This window comes from Alligator sinensis, unplaced genomic scaffold (genome assembly GCF_000455745.1).
Source record: "Alligator sinensis unplaced genomic scaffold, ASM45574v1 scaffold109_1, whole genome shotgun sequence".
Lineage (NCBI taxonomy): Eukaryota > Metazoa > Chordata > Crocodylia > Alligatoridae > Alligator > Alligator sinensis.
The window spans coordinates 1375774-1399834 of NW_005841852.1; the positions used below are offsets into that span (position 1 = coordinate 1375774).

Here is a 24061-nt window from a genome sequence, read left to right on the forward strand (position 1 = left end):
GTTGAGAGGCGACCTTGTGGCTGCCTATAAGTTCATCACGGGGGCACAGAAGGGAATTGGTGAGTATTTATTCACCAAGGCGCCCCTGGGGGCTACAAGAAATAATGGCCACAAGCTAGCAGAGAGCAGATTTAGATTGGACATTAGGAAGAACTTCTTCACAGTTAGAGTGGCCAGGGTCTGGAACGGGCTCCCAAGGGAGGTGGTGCTCTCCCCTACCCTGGGAGTCTTCAAGAGGAGGTTAGATGAGTATCTAGCTGGGGTCATCTAGACCCAGTATTCTTTACTGCTTATGCAGGGGTTTCCTGCTTATGCAGGGGGTCGGACTCAATGATCTATAGAGGTCCCTTCTGACCCTAACATCTATGAATCTATGAATTAAAGGATGACCAGAATAGTTAGTAAGGAGCCCAGTACTGTCTTAGAAGGGTGGGCACACAAGCCTACCTCTCTTCTTACAATAGCCTGTTTACTGTTGAAAAACAATGCTCTACTTCAGCGTCCTGCACTTCATTACACCAGTTGGCTGGACATCTTGAAGTCCTTTAGTCTTCCCTTTATGCCTGGCAAAACCAAGGCAAACAGAGTGGATATGGTTTAAATCAATGGTCAGGAATTCTTGATTTAATCACTGTTTTCTACAAGAAGTGCATTCTTGTTGTTTAATATAACCTTTACTCAAGGAAACAAAAAGGCTTCAGGATTGCCAGTAGGACTGTGCGAAGCTTCGGTAGCCAATTCGATTCGGAGGAGATTCAGCCTGATTTGGAGATTCGGCTATAAACAGGCAGCAGTCCTCACCATGCTGGGCACAGCTGCCTCTAGCTGGTAAGTCTGTTGTGGTGGGGGGGGGGGAAGATCAACACCTCCATAGCAAGGGAGGGTTTGGGGCTGGGACAAGCTGCCCAGCCAGGGCATGAGGGGCTATGCCTGCTGCTGCTTGCCCAGCTGGGGCGGGGTGCGATGCAGGTGCAGATAACTCTGGGTGGAAGGGGGCAGCGGGGAGTGGGTGCTGCCCCTGTTTGCCCAGCCAGAGGAGATGGCAGGATGTGGGCACAGTAACACTGGGAGTGGGGGCGGGGGAGTATGGGATGCAGGTGCGGCAACACTGGGAGAGGCAGCTTGCCCCCTTCTGTCCGGAGCATGCCGTGCCTGCATTGCAACCTTCCCTGCCCTGGCTGGGCAAGCAGAAGCAGGGCGTAGCACCCGCTCCCAGCAATGCTGCACCTGCAGTCCCCCGCCCCCGAATCAAATCACTGTCCGTCTGAATTGACTGAATCCGAATCCAAAGAGAATAGTTGCTGCTTTGCACAGGTCTAATAGCCAGCATACATTTCTGCTTATCCCAATGTTGAGAACTTTGGCTATGACAATTCCATCTATTTTGTTCACAAATTGTCATCAGATTAGGCCAGTTTCTCAATATAATCACTCAAAACAGTCCACTTCTGAGTTCTATAGCACATTTTGTAGGACAGTTAGTTTGGCTCCTCTTGCTTTCTTCAGAGCAGCTGCTGCAAAGTGGTTGTTATGGAAGTATTTGCAATTTTGACAACATTCTGCTCAAAACATTTCTCTTTTGTCTCTACTATCCCTGCCTCCTTGCATTTATCTCCAGACTCCTCTTCCTTGCCCAGATCTACTCCACTCCCGACAATCTTCTGTTCATTTAACTCCTTGTAACTTTGCACTTTTAGAGAGGGGTAAGGGCTTGACTGTGCATGTATCTTGCAGAGAGACAATAGGGCTGATTGGTAGGTAAGCAGGTCTGTTATCTTTCATCTGCATATACTGCTGTTAACAAGGATGTTATCTCTGGAGAGACAAATGAATAGTTTGAAAACAAAGTAAACATCATAGACATACTTAATGGGATCTTCTAGACTAAGTACTGAGTCCCATTGGGAAGAGTGGTTTTCTTTAATCTATACTAATCTACAGAGGAGCCTCTGGGAACCCCGTAAGATTAGGCCCCTAATATAGCCCACAGCCTGTTGTAACGCATTTATAAAACTTTTCTAAGAAGGTTACATGAATATATTGTCTCAAATAGTATATGATTAGAACTTCTGATTCCTCTACTATGATGATACCTTTCAGCTTTAACATAACGTAATTAAAACTACCTTTATACAGGTTTATTTTTTAAAAAGCACCTTTAAAATAATAACAAATATTATTAAAATCTGATTTTTATTTATTTTTTAAATTGTTTATTTTTATCCACCCTGGGCAAACAAAATAAGTACATTTTCCCAAGACAAATAAATTGTTCATAGAACTGGGATAAGAGCCTGGGAATCCAGGACTCCAATCCCTAAATGCAACCACATGACATGTTAATTCTTCCACTCAGACTTTACCCCTCCAAAGTTGCCCTGCAGCTCCCACCCCAGAAGCAAACATGAGGCAGTGAGGCTTCAAAAGCAAAATGCAAAGCAGTATCTGTAGAAGGGCAAGAGACAGACCTTGTTGAGTGAAAAACTGATGTCACTGCTTGTGGTGATAGCAATTCAGAAACATCTGCATTAGCAATACAAGGGAAAAAAGGCTTTCCATGTAGGGAATGAGATGCATATACAGAAGCTATGCACAACACAAGATAAAGGGGAAACTGACTGCACTCCCCATCAGGATTGGTACATAAAAAGGCAAATCTTACCTAGCATCTGCTTCGCTGTAGTATTCTCTGGCTACAATATCTTCAAATAGCTCCCCACCAGTTACCCTGAAGCATAAGAGAACAAAGTAAGTTAGAGAGACTACTCAGGTGCAGCTAGGAAGCCCCAGGGATACACACTTGCTCCTGGGACAGACTACTCTCTGCTGCAGTTCAAGCTCTTCCAGGAGTCTGCCTTACTCAGCTTCATATGGGATTACCTACAAGAGAGGTGCTCTGGAACCCTCCGAGCAGCCACTACTGTCCCCAGAGCGGAGGCCAGGACTCTGCTGCAGAAGAGATCCTCTCTCAACAGATTACTGTCAAGGTGACTGTGGCCGGTGTGTAAATCCCCAGAGGGAAGGGAAGAGGGATTCAAGCATCTTTTAGTCTCAGTTTAACAATCTGTAGTTTACATCAGCACTAAAGCATCAAAACCAAAAAGAGAGGCACTTACAGATCGAAGACGAGGTAGTGGAAACCTTCTTCTGAAATACTGTCATGGAGCCGCACTGCAGAAACACAAGCAAGAAACAGGGGGCTTCAGAATGCACATGGAGGATGTACCAAATCTGAGTCACTTGCTCTGGAATTTTACAACCAAAGTTTTTTCCAACTCCATCCCTGCAATCCACCATTTTCCTCACCTGGGCACTAAGAACCTATGCTCTTGCCCTTATCTCCAACATTAGTCTCATTCATGCAGTCCCCCTCCAGCATCAGATCAAAAAGCATAAAATATTTATCTGCTTTCCTCCTAACACCTTCAGACCTCTGTAACTCAAATGAACCTTCTGGTCTCCTTACATCCACTCCTAGCCCATCTTTATGGTTCTCCTTAACCTCCCCTGGCTCTCACATTTCACAGTAAAACATACTTTAGTCTCTCCACCTATTACTCCAGTTGCATCTTAACCAAGACTTTCCTTTTTCCTTTCCTCCCTAAGGAAAGATATATCATAGCTCAGTGAACATGCTGTTTACATTTGTTGTGCTCTAATTCTATCCTAGATACTCTCTAATCAGCATCTACCACTGCATCCCACAAACTGCTCTCACCCAAACCTAACGACTTGCTCTTGACCAAATCTCAGAGCTAGTATTCCATCTCCATCCTCTGTGATGTTAGCTAACTGCAACATAGCCAATTATGCTCATCTAATTAGAACTGGATCTTCCTTTGTTTTCCAGGTTCTCCTTTTTAAAAATCACTCCTTTCAGGAATCCTCCTTACCCTTCTCCCTGCAGCCTTCTGTGCGGTTTCACAGGCCTTTATTTTTGTTCCCTTCTCTCTCCCTCCATTCCTATCGCTTGGTTATCTCATCCATAATCATTAAATAGCATCACTATGTGGATACCATATACAGATTGACCCCTCTGCTCCAGACCCATGTTCTGCAAAACTTAAAACCTCAGCCTGTCTGAAGTTTCATGGATGCCCAAGGTGTCAACTTGTTCCATATAGTCTATGGACTAGATGATCTGCCTAGGTCCCTTCCGACTCTAGAAACTATGAAACTAGGCCCATAACTTAGGGATGATCTTTGACTCTCTCGTCATTTCCAGACTGCATACCATCTCTAGGGGTGACTATACACACTCCAATTAATGTCGCAATATCTTGTGTACTCATCATCTTTCATTTCAAAATGGCAGCAGGGACACTAACTTAAGCTCATGCAATGAGCTTTAGTTAAAGCACCTCTGCCACCATTTTGAAGTGCAGGACATTGAATACACAAGATGCCACAGCACACTAATTAGAACATTGCAACAGACTCAAATGAGTCTGCTCCAGCACGTTCCAACTCGAAGGCACTGGAGCATGCATATAGGCACCCTAAGGTTCTATCTTTCCTATCCATGCACACAGCAAACACTACTCTAGCTCTCATCACATGGCTGAAGTGTACTACATACTAAAGTGTTGCTGCTCCTATAAGTAAAGAAGCTGGTCCCCTTTTGGGGACCAAAAGATGCAGCCTTGCCAAAACAAGAAGACTTTCTGCTGCCAGAGTTACATCAGCTCCCACAAACAGCAGATCTGTTGCTACCAGTAGGGCTGCGTCCACACCAGGGGTTTTAGTGACAGATCTATAACAGCTACAGGGTGTGATCTTTCCACATATCTAGCTGACATTGCAATGCCAGAACAACTTTGCAACAGACAAGGCCTCAGTTACTCCAGCATTTCCATTAACTACTGACTTTGACAAATGTCCTCTTACTACAGGGGTGGGCAATTATTTGGGCCTGAGGGCCACTTAGGGAATTTTGGTGAGCTGTCATGGGCCAGATCAGTGCCACCCCCACAACAGCTCACCCAAACTCCCCAAGAGGCCAAGAGGAAGTGAAGCGAAAAGAATGCAGCCACAGGTAGGCAGAGAGCAGCATCCATGAGTGGGGCATGTGGGCAGGGCTGGGGCCAGGAAGAGGATCAGGACTGGGGGGCTGATAGCATGGGGCCAGGGACAAAGCCATGGGTGGGTCTCCATGGAAATCCTGCCTGCCCACTTTGTCCAAAATCCCTGGTGGGCAGTGGAGATTGGCAGCAACAGAAGGAAGGTGGAAGGAGCTGCCACCAGGGCTGCTGGGAAGCAAGTCTGGCTGCCATAATACCCCAGCACCATGGCATGCCTGAGGGTGGCAGGACTGGCTGCATGTTCCATAGCCCAGGTTGCACACCACACCTGGGCTGGGTGGGACCAAGGGATCTGCCATGGGCCAGAACAGGCCTGTGAGCCATATTTTGCCCACTCCTGTCCTATTAACATCCAGAGTGCTGTTGCAGAAAGTCTCCTTGTCACTTTGATCAGATCTGCCCACTTTCATAGCCATTTACTGCTCCTTTTTCCCTGTTGCATCAAACAACAAAATTTTTCTTACCTTCAAGGTCCTTTACAGCCTCTCTCATTTAGGATCCAGAGGGTAAATTCACACCTCTAATTGGCCCAGGACACCAGCCTCCAAATCCATGAACATTTCATCTACTTTATGAGTTTGAAACCTTCAGGTAACAACATTCTGCTTACTGAAACTCCTCCTGCAGTCCCAACCAAGCAGTATTTTTCTACATTTCCCATCATAAGCAACTGAGTAATTTGGCCTTGTTCTATAAGACATTATCATTAAGGTTGAGCCCAGTCTACTGCTGGAAGAGACATTTTCCCTGAATTTTAAAAAATAGTCTTGAAAAACCTCTGTGCCTTATGACAACTCAGGGTAATTAGAGCAAGGGTCTTGTGGCACCAAAAATTTTGGTGTTCTCGCTTGTTTTGGTGATGCTAACATCACCAAAACAAGCAAGAACACCAAACTTTTTGGTCGCCATGTTCTTCTCTCTCTCATGCTCCTGGGAATCAAACTATGGCTCTGATATCACCCAGACAGGATTCATCTCAATATGTATCTGGCATCCGGGGCCCCTCTAGAAAAGCAGTATTTGGGGGGAGTTATTCAGGGGAAAAAATGCATGTCCAGTGTCACCTGAGCCACCAAATCACTGACTTGTTAAAACTTTCAATCAAGCATTTGTATGCTCTCTCCCATGCTACTTCTCTCATGCAGGAGAAATGCTGACAAAGCTACTTCTTTAACCTTCTTAAAGTTCTCTTTTGTTGTAATGCCCCCAAAAAGCCCTATCCATGGGCTAAGTCCTCAAATTAATTGCGTTGACTGATCAACTGATTCTTCTCCCTTGTCTGCCTATGCTCATCTGTTCTCTCTTTTTCTACTCTTTAATTGTAAGGACTTTAGTTACTTAATTTTTTTTTTGGGGGGGGGGGGAGGGGGAGGGAAAAGGCAGGAATCATCTATATCACACTTAATATAGTAGGCTCTTAGCCCAGGACTAATATAGTGCTCAGATGCATTCAAACACCACAAATAAACAAGCCAAACCCCTGTTCTTGGTGTGCACAAGTCCACATTTTCACACCTTATTTTTCAGTAATCAAACTCAAATTATTTTTTTAGCAAAAAACCTTCTACTTTTAAGACTAAAATTATAAATGCTTTGCAGAGTCAAACACAGCAATGATGGTAGCAGCAAAGAGAAAAAGGACAGAGATTAGAAATAAGGAGCACTGCTTAGTTAACAAAACAACTGGCTCCAAGTGGAAAGATTTGCAGAGAGGGCAGCTCTCTGCCAAAAGCAATGATCGGTGGGAAGGGCACATGGGAGAGAGAGGCGAGTGAAACCAAAAGTGAGGTCCACAAGATCAACAAAGCAAATCCATGGGCAACTATCATAAACAGGAACAAGGTGACAAAACAAAATGGTTAATAAAAAGTTAGTTGTGTGCAGATAAGGTATCCCAGGGACACATTTTGATGCAAGAACGTAGGCCTGAGCATTCTCGACACACTGCAGTCACAAGAGGCCTCAGAGAGGGTGCTACAGTAGTCACATCAGGAGTGAGAAATAAGAATGAAAACTCCAGCTGAGGTGAAGTGGAGCCAGAAGCAGACAATGTCAAAACAGCACTACACAAAGGTGTCAACAAACAAGTTAGTATTAGAGGGAACAAAGAGGAATTTGAGGTCCATGGCTCATACTAAAGGTGTAGATGGTGGAGATAAATGAAAAGCAACCACCAGGACAAAAATGTGGTTTGTAGTTAATGATTCTCCTTCTTGCAAATAAACATTTCTGTCCCAAAGAGAGAAAGGAAATAGAGACTCAGTTTGCCAAGACATATCATAGGACAGGGGTTGCCCATCGAGGATACGTGTACCGCTGGGGGTACTTGGGAAAGCCCTAGGGGAAATGCGGGGACAGAGCGCCGCCACCCACCACTGCCACCTCCCAGGAGAAGGATGAGGGCAGCGGCACCCCTCTGCACCACTGCCGTCATCCACCACCCCATGCTACTGCTGCTCCACGTCCGGCCATTCACCACCCTTCCCCCTCACCCCCCAGGTCCAGCCACGCACCCCCCTGTCCCCTCCTGCTCCATGTCTGGCCACCAGGGGTACTAAAAAAGGTTGAAAACTCCCATCACAGAAAATCAAAAAGGCTGGGAGATGTCCAAAACATCTGGTAAAATATGAATGTCTAAGGTGAATGGAAAGGCAAAAACCAGATAATTGAAAGGCAGCAAGCAACGAACAGTTTTATGGGCAGAGTTCTGAAGCAATAGAAGAACCTTCAAAAAGCAAAACTGTAGTTTGATTCTAAATAGTGGAACTCTCACGAGTGAACTAGAAACCTCTGCATAGCCAGAGAGTTGACCCATAGGATAGAGTGGTCCCCATGGTGACGGCTGCCCAGAAGGAAAAGAGAATGAGACTTCATTGCAGGATGTAGGCCACATGAGAGAAAGTGCTGTGGCCACAGGGGAGGGGGATCTCAGAGCAAAATCAATCTGGAATTCAGTGAGCTCCAGGGGATGGGGCATTGGAACAGCCTGGCAAGAAAGGGTTTGAAAGACAACAGTGGATGTTGGCAGATGGTAGAAGAATGACTGATGCTGGTAGTAATGTAGGTAGGAAGACAAGAGACAGAGGGTCCACAAAGATGGGAAAGAGGAAGAGAAAAAGAAAAAAAAAAGAGAAAAGTAATACCCATTCGGGGGACAGTGGACTATTCAAACACAACCAATAACCCTCTCCTTCCCTTGAATTACAGCACATATCCAGGCTGTTGGGTGCTGCTTCCATTTCTCTCCACCATGGAACAGGAATAGCCCTTTTTATTTCATCCCACCCCAGCACAATCCCTACCAAACTACCCTGCATGTCTCCTGTCAGGCTTCTCCCCCTGAAATCTGACAAGGGAGGCACTAGTCCCATCAGTTGCATGCTCATGATCAATTACCAATTTAATATACAGATTACAGCTATTTACTCTGTTCTCAAGTACAACCCCAATGACCAGAAATGATCAGCTTAACATTACTGCTCCTTTATAACATCATTCAACCACCTCATGAAGCAGCACAAAAACCTGTAGGTGCCTCCCTCATTCTCCAGGCTGACTAGGAGATGGACAGAAGGACTTTACAGTCTGTTTTGTACTCTACTTCACTTCAGCTCATTGTGGTCTTCTATGAATCTTACAACACGCTTAATGCCTAAAAATCTTTTTTTCCAACTGATACACAGACCTCTTCTCCATATCCACCTGAGAGCCAGTCATCTTTCAACTCTTCCTGAGGTGGACCCATCTCATACGTGGCAATGGGCACCAACACATAGGAGCTTATCACCTCCAGACTCTCTCAGCAAAAGGGCAGATGCTTTCAGATGGTCATGAAAATGGAGGTCTTACTATCTCTAAATCCTGTGAAGGTTGGTAGCCCTAGCACCCTTGCTCAACACTTTCCTTCTTTTTTCCACCTTACCATCTTTCTCCTTACCACACTGGTGTGATTCAGTCTGACACCTTTAGCTCTGCAAAAGCTTCTTGACTTTTCCTTAACTGTTCACATGGTGCTTAACAATATAAAAAAAAAAGACACTAGCAAACATGTATAGAACCAGAGGCAGAAAAAGTCATGAAAAATTCCAGTCACAAACATGTTTTACAGAAGGAAGGCTGGAGCATTGTCACAACCATGATGATTCCTGAAATGCGTAAGAAGGGTTTTATTGCTGGCACCATTTATTAGACCAGTTATACAGCGTAAAGGTAGCCCAATAAAATATACCACTGAAAAAGCCCTTGCTTCTTACAAAAGTAACAACAGTTGAAGGACATGGGGAAAACAAAACCCCCAATCACTGCATCTCGCCCATCTCCCTGCAGTGAAGGACTGTTTCCTACACTGCATTCAACAGTACTTTAATTATTCAAGCAATGAAGCTTCCATCACTTCCTTTGAGACTACTGCAGACCTGCATCTCATGGCTTCCTTCTTTAGGCAGAAGATACTCATACATCTAGTGCAGCAAGCTATCAAAGCAGAGCTTCATGTTTTATTAGCACAGAAGCAGGTCACCTAGGAAATGCCAAAGTCCTCATGACTAATCACGTAAACACCAAGGGCTTCCCAGAGGAGTTCATTCACACTGCCCACACAGCACTAAGAGAGAAGGGGATACAGTTACTTCCATTAGCAAACGGTAGCTCTGAAGAGATCATTCAAACCACATTTCCTTTCCAGCAGGACTGTTTTAGCCAGAAGCTTTTTTCAGAATGGGGAGCAGTATACAATCATCCTAGATCTTGCAGCTGTAGAGATTCCATCCCTGCCCAGGTTGCATATTTGCAGGCCACCACGACAGCTACTACAGATTGTGTCTCTCAGCTAGGAGATAAAAGGTGCTGATTCAGGAGGCAAGCAAGAGACAGGGCAAAAAGCAAAAATAAAGCAAATGAATGAATCTGCTAGGATGGCAACAGGGGCAAGGGGGAAAAAAACCAAAAAAAACCCAAGAATTGAGACACAGAATTTAATCCAATTTCAGAACATGGTTAAGGACTTTGGCTCAAGACTTCAGTCCAGTTACAACACAGTTAAAAATCACATGTACACACTTCACTGTTTGCAGCACTCTATCCAGGTTCATAATTAGACCAAATTTATAGTGTGGGTAAGGCCTAAAGACGACTGCAGAAGTCTAAACAGGCTGCCTGAAAACAATACTACTACTCTGAAAACAAGCGAGTAGGAGAACAACTTTTGGATTGTCAGGGTGTCACATAGACAGAGGTGATGGCAATACAGGAAGGACACAATCGAGTCATTGATGAACCAATGCCCTTGCAGGTTGCTAGAGTGAACCAAACTACATAACAGTGCTTTTTGGGCAAGATATAAAACTGAGGTTGGTCCATGAACATTTCATCTACTTTATGAGTTTGAAACCTTCAGGTAACAACATTCTGCTTACTGAAACTCCTCCTGCAGTCCCAACCAAGCAGTATTTTTCTACATTTCCCATCATAAGCAACTGAGTAATTTGGCCTTGTTCTATAAGACATTATCATTAAGGTTGAGCCCAGTCTACTGCTGGAAGAGACATTTTCCCTGAATTTTAAAAAATAGTCTTGAAAAACCTCTGTGCCTTATGACAACTCAGGGTAATTAGAGCAAGGGTCTTGTGGCACCAAAAATTTTGGTGTTCTCGCTTGTTTTGGTGATGCTAACATCACCAAAACAAGCAAGAACACCAAACTTTTTGGTCGCCATGTTCTTCTCTCTCTCATGCTCCTGGGAATCAAACTATGGCTCTGATATCACCCAGACAGGATTCATCTCAATATGTATCTGGCATCCGGGGCCCCTCTAGAAAAGCAGTATTTGGGGGGAGTTATTCAGGGGAAAAAATGCATGTCCAGTGTCACCTGAGCCAAGTTGTACAAGCCAGAGAAAGTCATTTGCACACATGCACCAAATATGAGGCTCTGTTGCAGGTCTATTTGCAAGCAGCCTGAGGTCAAAGTGAGTGACTCAAGCTGACATGCTGTGGTCACTGAACCTGAGCAAGGGCTACATTCTGGAAGTTCAAGAGCTTTCTAAGAATGCGAGTTACCTGCTGTCTGCCTGCCTCCCGCAAGGGCTCCTTTTGGAAGTTCTGCCCCAAGAATACAGCTGTAGTTTAAGGGCTGATATTTCCAAGTGCTCTAGACTTCACATGTACTTAGATTTTACTTTAAAGCTTAGTACAGCTTCCTATTCTAAGGACTAGTATATGGTCAACAGACTAATACAATGTCAGGATACTGTGGGTCTCTCAAACCTGTAATTTAAGTTTATCATACACACTACAGGACACATTTCCACTTTTTTTCAAGAGTTCATCCAAACTCCTAAGTAAAAAAAAAATGCACCTATTCATTTCACCCGTCGAAGTGCTGTAGTTTTTGTGAAGGTGTCCAGGTAATATTGGAGATGCAGGAAATTCAGTCAAATTCAATCAATACTGGGATACAAACAATAGATGAAACTGTCAAACCATGTCCTTGCTAAGGCCCCAAAGCTATGTTTGGGGTGTACTTAGTGAACACTAGCTGGCTGTGCCTGCCCTATAAGCAACTGCTTCTGTTCAGCACAAGCTGGCCCAGAGTTACCATACGTTACCTCTTCTTGACCCTCACTCAAAGGACTTTGTCTAGAACCTGCACTTACCTCTCCCCTCTAATGGACTCTCCTGCATCATACCAACAACTGCCACAAATCCCCTTGCAAAGAGCACCATGAGTTCTTCTGCTGCACAACGCAGCACTGAAAAAAGGTCCCTCAGTCCCTCTGAGTGTAATGAGGGTTTCATATCAGCGTGAACTCTGTCAACCTGCTGCAAGCAATATCCACAGCAGTCAGGATGGCTACCTTAATGCAGAGGAGAATAGTCAGAGTATGTGCAGCTAAATGAGCTGTGCCCCACAGAACTGTCAAAACTGTTTTGCAGTTAGCCACATATGCCTATTACAGGGCAATCCCAAACTGAAGCAGTTATATATGTGTACCTCAAAGACACTTGCCAGTTCTGAGTGGCAGGAGGAGGGGAAGGGAAGCAGAGTTAAGGCTGAAGAGAAGAACTGGCTTATACCTCACCTGAATTCTGTACTTTTCAGAGCTTGAAGCAGAGGTACATTCAGCATGTTGTTTCTCTCACCCTTACTGTTGGATAACCTTACCAGTGTGCTAATCAAGTTGGTGAGCTGTAACTACATACCACTTGGGCTGCTTAAATTAAGTCGCTTTGCCCACAGTACCCACAGAAGAACTAATACATAGTAATGTAGATTTCTGTCCCCCATGTCATAGTAATGACCACACAGCAACTCTTTCAAGTAGCCATAGTGGTAAAATTGCAAGTGCTCTGGGATATTTTGGAATGAAAATGGTGCATTAAAATGACAGCCACTCACTAGAAACAACAGCAACCTCACCTCTGGGCAGATTCTAGCTAGACAGCAGGCGAGTGTCTGCATCCCTCTTGGAGCCATTAACATGTTAGATATATCCCCTAACCCCTGGAGGGGAGATGTACTGGAGGGGTACAAGAGACTGCTGCTAGGGAGAAGGGGTGGAATAAAATTAGATTCTAAGCTTGCCCCACACTCTTGTCTGAAGAAGTTCTAATATTTGCCAGAAGATGCTGAAGCTACAAATACAAATACACATGGCCTGACAGACGGCAAACTGAACACGATCATCTGCAGCATGAAAAGTGAACTGACACAGATGGCTACCACCCACTCCCCATCTCCCCACCTGCTCACCATCTTAACAGCCAGAGAGAGAATTGTTCTACCACTTCAGTAACTGGCTGAGTGTCAATACACTTCCAGCACTGTTCCCAACAAACAAGATGCAAGTCCCATTAGGAGCCATCGCAAACCTGTGTCTACGGAGGATGGTTCAGCTCCCATCCCAGCTGTTTTCCTAATTACATTAAACACGCAGAATTCATTTGCAGCTGCTCGGGCTGCTTCCAAAAGGACTTCCCTTTTAATTAAAAATTTGCTATTAAAAGGCATTAAAGTGTGTAATACAAATAATCCTCTGGAAATCATCTGTTCCAGCAGTTAATGACCAACTTTGTTAGAATGGTAACTAACAGCAGCAGGACAGTTAGCTAACAGGACACTGCATGCTGCTGCTAACCACTCCCAAAGGATTAGTCTCCCCTCTGCCCCTCCTCTTCCTTGTGGCTGTTCAGTGGAGAGAGGTTACTGAATGTTTGTTGTATGGATTTCAGCTTGTTACTAGCTCCCCAAACCCAACCATTTCACACTGGCTGTGCTTTTAAGACCCTAGAGAACATAAATAGTTTTCCCTTCTCAATACATAGCTTCCTTGGAAAAGGCCAATATACTTCAGACCCATTCTAGAGTTTGATCTTCATTCCCAGCTTCCTTCCCCCATACATTTTTCTCCATTCCCTTCCTCTTACACATTCCTTCCTCTCCCTGCACTGTCTCCAGGAATACACAACCCAGGTTGAGAAACTGGGAAATCAGGAACACTACTTGACTAAGCTTACCCTCTGGAATAAATATTTGCTCAGAGACCAGTTTAAGAAATAGGAAAAGGAAAAAACACATTCCATTCAATATTTTATATTAATTACATTTCAACTTTAGCTGACCTTTATTCATCCCTTTAACTTTATTTTGCAACCTTGATATCAAGAGGAAAGATTAGCACGTTTCTTAAACACTTGGCTAAACCCAATTCAGCCCTATTGCAAAAGGCAAATGAGTTTGCATAAACTGGGATTTTTTGCTTCTGTCCTGCTTCAACTGCAATCATGATACAGCTCCCAATTACCCATGAATTAAAGACAATATGCTGCAATTTGTTTAAAATTTTACATACAACTGTGTGTGCATCAAGCCAACACAAGGCTAACACTAAAAGAGCTGTTTAAAATCCTACAATTTACTTCTTCCTTCTGTTCCGCTTGTTTTTTTGCTTGGAACAATGTGGGATGGATCAGGCTTCCACTTGCAGGTACTTTCATTTTCTTATCCTGACCCAGCACACTGCTGGGTCCCAAGGCTGCAATGGACCAATTTATCCAAAGGAATGGAAACTTTTTTTTAACTGAATCCAAAATAGAAGCTGAGATTCAATTGGATTAGTCTTTTTCCCAGTTTCTATTTTATAAATGTTTTCAAATAAAAGCCATAAATCCAAGATCTGTCCTATGATCAGTGTTCCTTTATTTCTGTCTACAACATGGCTGAAGCAGTGTTTGATGCTAGCCACATCCTAAGGCAGGGGTAACTAATGGGCAGCATGTGTGCCACCAGTAGCACAAGCAGCCTGTGTGTGGCATGTGACAGAGAAGGGGGCAGTCAAGACAAGTGGCAGATACAGCAGAAAACAGAGCAACAGATCAGGCAAGGAGCACAGGACAGAGCAGTGATTAGAAAGAAGCACAGGGCAGGGAACAGAAAGCAGAACAGTGGATTAGGCAAGGGCATGGAAGTGAAGTGGCACTCAGGGAGGACACTGAGCTTAATTTGTGCCAGGCCTGCCAAAAGGTTGGTTTCTAATGTCCTACAGTTTCCTTGTCCTGCAAGGACCACACTTAACCCCCACCCCCCCAGCAGGGGCATGGCCAATGCCAACCAGCCAGCATATACAATAAGCTAAGTTTTCCTAACATGTTTCTCAGAGAAAATATCAGTTCACATTATTCAGGGACATCTGGCTAGAATCCTAATGATGGAGTAATTGTGGTCTTTAAAATGCAACCTGTTACTTCATCCGCCTGCAGACTGACAATTTCTATGGGCTTTTTCAGAGAAGCAACTCCAAAAAGGCGCCGTTTATACCTCCTTAATATTATTTATGCAAAGGATTATGCTTCCTTCTTTGCCTTTTGTAAGATTCTCAGTTTGAACCTATCATTTTGGCTCTCTCAAAATCCTAAATAAGATATCTGAATAATTTTACTACAGCTGCTGACAAATATCGATTTGAAGGTGCCAGAGAATCATACCCCCCCTCCCCTGCCATCACAAGTTGATGGCAAAAGGCAAGTCTTGGGATCAGGGACCAGATCCCAATTAAACCCTTTCTACTTGCCAGTGCGGGGGGGAGCCCAGGATCATGATCCCAGGCTCCCCTTTCACTGGCAAGTTGAAAGCCAGATGCCCGAAGGTCTGGGGCTGGAGCAAACAATCAGCCAACTGTTGGCCCTGGGGTCTTGAAATTGGCCCCAGTACAGTTTCAAGGCCAGGGCCAACAACAAGCTGACAGTCAGCCTTGGCCCTGGCCCTGCCACACATTCAATTTAAGGAACCATACCAACCAGCCATATATTGCATATAGAACATTTATTGCTGGTTTGCCATTTTAAGGCATCTTAAGATGGGAGAACACGTAGCATATGCACCATGATTAACAAGTGCAGAGCTGTTCCACAGCCCCTAAACTGAGGTGATAAGGGGGAAATATGTTTCTAAAGCTGAAAGAACAGACAAGGCTATTGGAAGATAAAAATAAGAGAAAGAATATCACAGGCAAAAATTAAGGGATAGAGTACCAACAGTTCAGGGAATTCTCAGTTGGACAGAGTTGATATGCATTAGCAGCCACGTGAGATTTAAAGTTCAACAGTCAAACACTTATGGGATAGAAGGCATTTGACTCCTCTGATGTTGACGGGCTTTGTTCCTTCTCTTACTTTTCTAAGCCCCCACCCCACTAAGCTAAAGAGAAAACAGAACAAATAATAAAATGGGGGAAACATTATTATTTCATTCTGAAAGCCAGTGGTTCCAAAACCGTGGTATGCATACCACCAATGGTACGCAGATGATATGCAAGTGGTACATGGAAGGCTGGGGGGAGGGGGGCATACACACACACACACACACACACACACACACACACACACACACGGCGTGTGAAGCAGCACCCAGCAGGTAAGTGTGTTGGGGGGAAGGGGCATGGGGGAAGAAGGGGGCAGACTGAGGCCCCCACAGTGAGGGAGGGTGTGGGGCAGGGATGAATGGGGGGCCGGGGCAGGTGGTGGGACAGTCAGAGCCCAGGCGGCTTGTCCAGGGGCACAGGGAGGGGCCCCTGCCATTACATGCACCCCAGAGAAGGCACAGGGGGAACGTACCCTCCTCCGGATTTATGTGCAGGGTAGAGGCGGACTGCCTGCTGAGCTGTGCACCCCGCTGCCACTGCCTCCAGAGCTGGGTGCAATGTCATGTGCCTTCCGCCACTGGGCAGGCAGGGGACAAGGCACAGTCAGCATGTGGAAAGCACATGGTAGCATCCACAGCCAGTGGGGCATAGAGCCCAGCGTGCAGCCCACCTCTGCCCCAGGCACAAATCAGGGGGTGGGGGGCATGTGCCCCCCATGCCTCCTCTGCAATGTGTGCAATGGCAGGGAGCCATGCCCCCCCAGCACCCCTGGATGAGCCTCCCATGGCTCCATCTTGCAACCTGCCCTGGCCCTGGGATCCCATTCACCCCAGCCCCTGCCCTATTTCTTCCCTCACCGTGGGAGCCTTGATCTGGCCCCCCACCTCTGCCTCTGCTCCTCCCCCTCCACAGACTTACCTGCTGGGCACTGTCTGTGTCTGTCATTACCAAGCCACAGCCCCCCCAGACTGCTGCCCCTCATTCCTGACCCACAGTACTTCGCATCCTGCCAGGGCATGTGGGATCCCCCCCTCCCTGGGCTCCAAACCCCACACACATAGCCCCCCACCAGACATCCGAATACTGTGTTCTGTCAAGCAAGTTCACTCCACCCAGTAAAGACATCCCCAAAAGCATCACTGGTAAGTTTACACTGGGTTTTTTTCCAATTTACAATTGTTTTATATGGCTACTGTAACTGATAAAACAATGTTTTATGATTACTAAAAGTTTTAATGTTGATTTAATTCATAGTCTATTACCTATATGTATGAAAAAATTTGCTGGTGATACTTAGGGTTGTATCATTTTAAAATCAGTGGTACACAATCTGTCAGTTTGGGAACCATTGCTGAAAGCACTCCCAGAAGCCATAGCAACCCAGCCATCACCCAAGTAGGGCACAAATCTTCCAAAACAGAACCATTCAAAAATTGGGAAAGCAATGAACTACGTATCTCCCACTACAAGGAATTCATACAGGCCACTCTCCAAGCCGCTCCCTCTCACTTCCAGGTTCATGAGGAAACAAGGAACAAGCTGAGCATCACAACCCCTGTCAAGCTAGAGTCCAGGCCCCTCCCTCTCACTTCCAGGTTCACGAGGAAACAAGGAACAAGCTGAGCATCACAACCCCTGTCAAGCTAGAAAAGTCAGAGAGCAGACCGTTTGAATGCAAAGGGCCATATTTCTTTATCGTGTTGTATCAGATCAGTCAACTGAACTTCAGCAGGGATAAATTTGGCCCCATTGCTGGGAAGCAGCTATAGCCAGCATTTTAACTTGTCTCTGCACACAATGTTTCCTTTGTCCTCGTTTCAAAGGCAGCCTAAACCTTTACAGCAAGGAAAAGAAAAAACTGAACTTGCTGTTTATAGCAAACACTTTTAAAAGTATTTTTTTTTGGTGGTTGTTGTTCAAAAAAAGGGGATAGGTTTAGCTTCCTTGTTAGGAAAAGGCTGTTGAAAAACTATTCCAAATAATAAGTAAAGATACAGTAAACAGGAATGGATCTCTCAAAATTACAAGACGGAGAAGTCTAAGTACTGGTTCAAACCACCAAGCGTCAAGTCTGGTGTCTGGCCTTCAGCTGTGGTCACTGCTTAACATTTCACAGGCAGACCCATACAACATTTCTGACTAACCAAAGTTCCTCATACTTAAGCACAATGCCCTGGCCCTGCAGCAACCCACAAAATTTGATTGTGGACAAACTTGGGTACTATTTGTACAACCCTCAACATCATATTCCCACAGGAACTGGCCTCTAAAGTGGCACACCAGCTGACAAAAGACATGTCAAACTTAGTGAAGTCAGAAGAGATTAAATTCACCTACAACAAATGTCTCCTGGTCTTTTTCCAAACCATAAACATGGTAATGTCCAATAGGAAAAAGGCAGGAAGGAAAAACTACACTTGAAAAATTCTAGGAAATGTTATCAGGAACCCAGATATTAGGATACAGAGAAACCTAAAAAGCAGTAATTCTTACAGAGACCTAGGACAACGTGCTGATACTCAAAACTTCTTCAAACGAATAAAGAATGTGAACCACTAAAGCAACTAAAGACAGACATCACAACAGACATTAGGGGAACAGTAGCCCATTTAGTGCCCACACATGACATGACATGTACATGTGCTTTGCTGTAGCTCCTAATGAATTCTGTTCTGCAGGCCAGTGAGCAAAAAAGCTAGCAACAGAAAAGAATGTCAAAACAAAATCAGGTTGGGCTTACTTTATGGGCAAAGAAGCTATAGGCTGTTGGCTATGTGATGTCTAACAGGAGGCAGACAATCTACTTGTATTCAGAGAGCAGCACAGCAAACAAAAGAACATCAGCTGGCATACTAAGAATGAAATCAAGGAAGGGAAAAATTTCTGAGTGAGATATTTTAGATCTAGGAATACAAGGGAAAATCCAATTGCTTAACTCTTGTAGAACAAATACTGTTGGGGTGTTTTTGCATTCCTCTACCATGAAGGTATAGAAAATGTACAAGACAAAAGGTTTATGACATTTTATTGGGACATCTGTATAGTTGGGCAGAGATAGCGACCAAGCTTTGGGGCACAAAGTGCCCTTTCTTCATGTCACAAACTTGTCCAACATCTCTGCCAACTGATTGGTTGCTACAATAAAAAAAACAACACATACAAAAAGCCAAAAAACCCCAAACCTCACCTTGCCTTTTGTAGAACAAGAGGCAATAAAATAAGAAAATGAATTGATATTCTTCCTGCACTGAAATGGAAGCAAGGGGAAAAACTTTTCAAACTACAGATGTTGAGATTCGTTGATTAATCAGGTGCAATTCAAGACTGCTGCTCCATCTACAAGGTTTTTTTCCCCTCACATTTCCTGCCACTGCAGCTTTGGGTGCTCTTGTACAGACAAGGCCATGTTTAGCTATCTGTAGTTAAAAAACCGAAGCAAGGATAGAGAATATGTTTGTTCTGGTGACACTAGGGCTCTCAAGCCTCCCAAAAGTTGTACTGATGCCAAGGGAAAGTTTTCAAACCTCTCTAGGACAGTATGGATAGCAACTAAATTAAGAGACTCTTAAAAGCAACTACACTGCTGAACTAACTGAATTGGTTTCTGACAAGAAAAATAAAAGGTGCATTTTATCCTAGCAATGAATAGCCTGCTTAACCCTGTTGAATGGATTGACTATAACTATGCCTATGGAAGCTTGATTCTATAGTTCAGGGGTGGGCAATTATTTTGGGCGGAGGGCCACTTACTGAGTTTTGGCAAGCCATTGAGGGTTGCATGATAGGCAGCCAGGGGCAGATAAATGTTAACTTTCTAAATTTTTTAGGGGCCTCGCGGGCACGATAGAATGGTCTGGCGGGCCACATCCAGCCCCCAGGCCGCATTTTGCCCACCCCTGCTATAGTTCAAACTACAAGACAAGAGGTAGTATCTGGCTGTCCATGCACTATGTAAAAACACTTGCCTATGGTTTCCAAAGAAGCCAAAAAGCTTTCTGAGTGTTAAAAGCAATACACAGCTCTATAAAAGCCGTCTTGAGTATGAATGTTTAAAGGAGCAGAACCTACCTTGGAAACACTGGAAAAGCTCTCATGGACTGCCATATGAGTTTTGCCTGCCTAAAAATGACATGATTAGGGCCAAGTTTCCTACTGCTCCCCTCCTGTGTACTTCCACCTCTGCAGTAAAAGCTATGTTGTTTCTTATCCTTTTGGAACAGTACATGAAAGTGGATGGGTCCTTACCTGATCCCCATTCCACTGGACTTTAGTTTACTGCCACTCAGGGTCAGCACAAAGTTGTGAGGAATGAAACTGAAGGGTTAAGGAAGAAAATCCCAGACCACATTTTCCCTACTTCAAAGAAAATAAGGTCTGAAATGCTGCACTCAAGTCAGACACATTTGGATGGTAGCCAGTTGAGAGCACTTTACATATTGCCTACAAGTAATTTGCCTTTGGAAATGAGGGCTTTCTGGAAGTTGCCTCAAGATAAGTCTCTTCCCTCCAGAGGATGCCAACATCTCTGGATCGAGGAATAACTGCACTGTAACAATAAACCTCCAAAAGGATTACACTATTGAGATTACCTTGGCCCCAGTGCATCCATAAACAGTCAAAACAGCTAATTACAGAGCAATAGCCCATAATTAGGGCTGAGACTGGGTGGTGGCATTTCAGGATAAATCCCTAGGTGGTCATTATGAAAAGAGCGACAGCAAGGGAAACGTAATAAAAATCAAATGCACCATCAGCACTGCTTTGTACTCTAAATAACCTTTTTGTTACCTATTTAAGTAAAACAGAAGTGCTGCAATTATGGTTTTACACTTTGGAGTTGCTATGCCAGACCAGGTGACCTGCAAATTAGCCACTAGCATACTGCATGCCCCACAAGTCCAGGAGAAAAGGGACAGCCAATTACATCTGGGACAAACGTTTACCTTTCAATAATTTACCAGCAACTGTGTTGCAGATCATAGGCACCAGTCCTCCCTATTATCTCAGTACATGTTGTTACAGGATTTTCAAAAATAATTTAAATCTTTTCTTGTCACCAAGCTCCAATCTGCATAATTCTTTGGTGGCTGGGCAGTATCACTAGCACAGTGCACACTCACGCACTGCAATAAGCAGAAATTTTCATGCTAGGCACATTACAGAATAATGGATTCAGAGCTGACAGCACCTAGAGGGTACCTTTCTATGACCTGGGACAGCCACATTGATTTAAATTGATACCTAAAGCAACTAAAGGTTCTTCCCAGGAGGGGAAAAATGGTGCATTTCCTTCAGAGTTTAAGTGAGACTGCTGGCCATGACTTATAGGTGCCCTTTCAACCCCATCTTCCTTTCTAAAACTCCATACTTCAAGTCATGGACTACAGACCAAGACACATCCAATACCAGACAAGGTATTGAGTAACCTCAATATTGGGTTCCAGCTGCAGAGAGAAACTACCTATGCTCACGGGATCTCAGTTTCCATTTACAGCCAGATCCACTCAGAAAATGCTCTTGTCCTTGCATGCAATACTTAATCTGCAGAGGCCTGACAAGAAGAGATGTAGGAATTAATTAAGAGGAGAGAGGACTGGGAAAGAGAGAAATTTAAGACCAAAAGAAAATGACAGCATGACCATCTCTTGCCTAATTTCCAGCATGCAAATAACCAACCAACAACTTTTGGGTCTCAAGAAATCTGGAAGTGAACTACTAACATGAGTGTTAGCACCTTATTACACTACTATACCTTGAACCAATACAGGCCAGTTTATTTATCAGTACTAATAAAGCCCAGTGGGAGAATAGTAACAAATGCCACATTTTGAAGTGTCCTAGAGGAGATCCCCCTGGACTGTAGCTTTTTCCTCAAGGTAGAGAAACTCTAATGGTCTCTTTGGGTCACTACTTCTCTCTCAGTGCCATACATGTATGGTTGCAATTAATAGCACACTTACCTGAACACTCATGGCAGATTGTTTTGCATGTTGAGGGCCCTGACTACTGGAACTGCTCATTGCCTTTGAAATAGCATACACCAGCTGGCCTTCAGAACACGCTTCAAAGCTCAACTCCACTCCCAAGCCCTTGGTGGGGCAGGGATGGGAGGAAGTTGGGGGCTAGAACATATTTACAAAAAGAATATACTATAAATGTAGTAGGAGAGCATCCTTCTCCTGGCTTTTCAGACAAAAGGTCTATTTTTGGAAAGTGCCATAGGAATTAAAAGCTTTGGATACACATCTTTTTAACTGAATATAGATCTACAGCAATATGCAATATAAACCAACAGGATGGTGATTAACAATGTTAGCAAGGAGGTCAAAGGGCTGCCTGGGTCACAAAACCTGAACTAAACATCCAATCTATCTGGATTAGGGCTGAAGTACATGGCTGCTACCCATGGACCAAGACTTGAGGCTTTAAGTTTCCAGAGTTGCTAAATATAGCACTTAGGAGATGCAACCTCTCTTAAGATGACTGCAGACCCAGGCCTTCCGTATGAAGGCAACAGAGCCAGGTCTTCTACTACAGGTCTACCAGGCAGCAGAGGTACCTAGAGTAGTTTTGTCATATACTTGAAAGAGGCAGAATGGTGTTACTTACTCACTATTCTTCCCTAGGGAAACAGGCACCCCAGTTTAGTTTCTAGCTAGTCCCTACCTTTTTTTTTTTTAAAGAAAAAACAGAAGCAGAGAACATGGTCCACATTTTCTGTTCAAGGCAGTTTCTAGTAAATAATGTCAAATTTCACTGAAGTGGGACTGCTGGGCAAGTTTCCATGGGTTTTTGGAACAGGACACAATCCTGCTCCTGTTTCTCCTATTTAGTAAATAATGTATTTTTTTGTTAGAAATTGGGTCTTAAATTTTCCCCTCCTCTTATTTCAAGTCAGAGCTGTCCCTGTGGCTCCATCATTTATTTTTAGCTTGTCACCAAAGCTTTCAGAGTGGGCACTTCTTTCTGCCCCTCTGTTTTTCTGGGAGAGAAAATAAACCTGCATGTAGCATATCCATGGAAACAGACGACGTGCAAGTGACACTTGGAAACACACACACAAGAAAAACCCAACAAAAAAAACAGTTTCAAGAGTGGAAACAAAGTACTGGCTCTCTTGTTTTCAGAGCTTGTGACCACCACGTTGACAGGAGCCAAGAGCTCAATCCACTGTGCTTTAATGGGAGATCTTACTGAATACAGCTTTCAGTGGGTGTTCAGAAAAAGATGCCAGGATGCAGAAGCAGGATACAACAGAAACTTGCCCTTGGTGCAGGATGCCAAACGGACTCAGAGCACCATGCCACAAAAATCAAGGACAGTTTGTTGTACAAGAATGGAGGGGTGCACAATGCACCTCTGTGAGCTACAAGTGTATATACCAGGACTGAGGGGTTCCAGGTCTTTTCTCCAGTGTCACAGAGCATCGTAAATAGTTCTGTGCACAGGAACTGTAGAAAGAAAGAGCAACTTATGGCATCACACTATGCAAATATGGCTAAAATTTTGCAGAGGTTAGCTGTGAGCATCCAGTAGCCAAGCTCAGAAGTCTAGCAAACATCACACACTTGTTAGATGCTTGAATTGGCCACACTCTCATTGAGATACTTACCAATGTTTGGATGTTTTAAGAGTCGGCAGATTCGGGCCTCTCGCTCCAGTTTCTGGTGATCTGGAAAGAAAGAAAAACAGAAGTAGGATGAACAGAAGGAAAAACGGATACCTAACAGAAGTTCTTCTCAAATTTAATAGGAGAGAACCCAGCAACCCAGGGGATTTCCGGAAGGACAAAACGCAACTGGAATGCAGCAGCCTCCCAAGAACTCAACTGCCCTAAGAGCTGGGTGCCCCGGGCTGTGGACATCTACCCCAGCTCCATTCGTTGTGGGTTTGCTTAGCCAACTTCGATTCAAAGCTGGTAGTACAGGAGTTAAAAACTGATCTTTCATGCAGTACTAGCTTGAATTAAATGAATTCTGTGACTTTACTTCTCTTGAGGGATTTTCTCCATAGAGACTAAGGAACTTGCATGAAATGAGTTCCACCAGTTCTCTGTGGAAAAAAGTGCCATTTTCCAGAAGAAAGACGATGATAAAACAGGTCAAAACTACTGCACAGCCAACATGGGGGAGCCTGCAGTTTGCGATCGATCCTAGAGGCAACTGCATTTCAGCACCCATTTATGGGCTTGGGCTCCCTGGCGAAATGCTGATCAAGAATTTTGAGATCCATAGATGAGAAGAGTTGGCAAAGTTTTAAGTACATTTATTCCAACAGAAAGGCAATATCAGCTCAAGCAGGACTGTCATGTAGGGAGAATAACAAGAACAGGAAAAGCTTCTCT

General features: G+C 44.3%; 1 protein-coding gene across 8 annotated transcripts in view; it reads right to left on the reverse strand.

Moving 5' to 3' along the window:
• CAMK2G (calcium/calmodulin dependent protein kinase II gamma) overlaps positions 1-24061 on the reverse strand; it is a 183496-nt gene that overhangs the window by 71361 nt on the left and 88074 nt on the right. For all 8 annotated transcript variants that reach the window (XM_025212676.1, XM_025212712.1, XM_025212689.1 and 5 more), the window contains exons 4-6: positions 23330-23389; positions 3117-3171; positions 2663-2728 (exon numbers count right to left, since the gene is read on the reverse strand). In XM_025212676.1, the coding sequence (XP_025068461.1) occupies positions 2663-2728; positions 3117-3171; positions 23330-23389 (181 nt within the window). The remainder of the gene's footprint in view (positions 1-2662; positions 2729-3116; positions 3172-23329; positions 23390-24061) is intronic.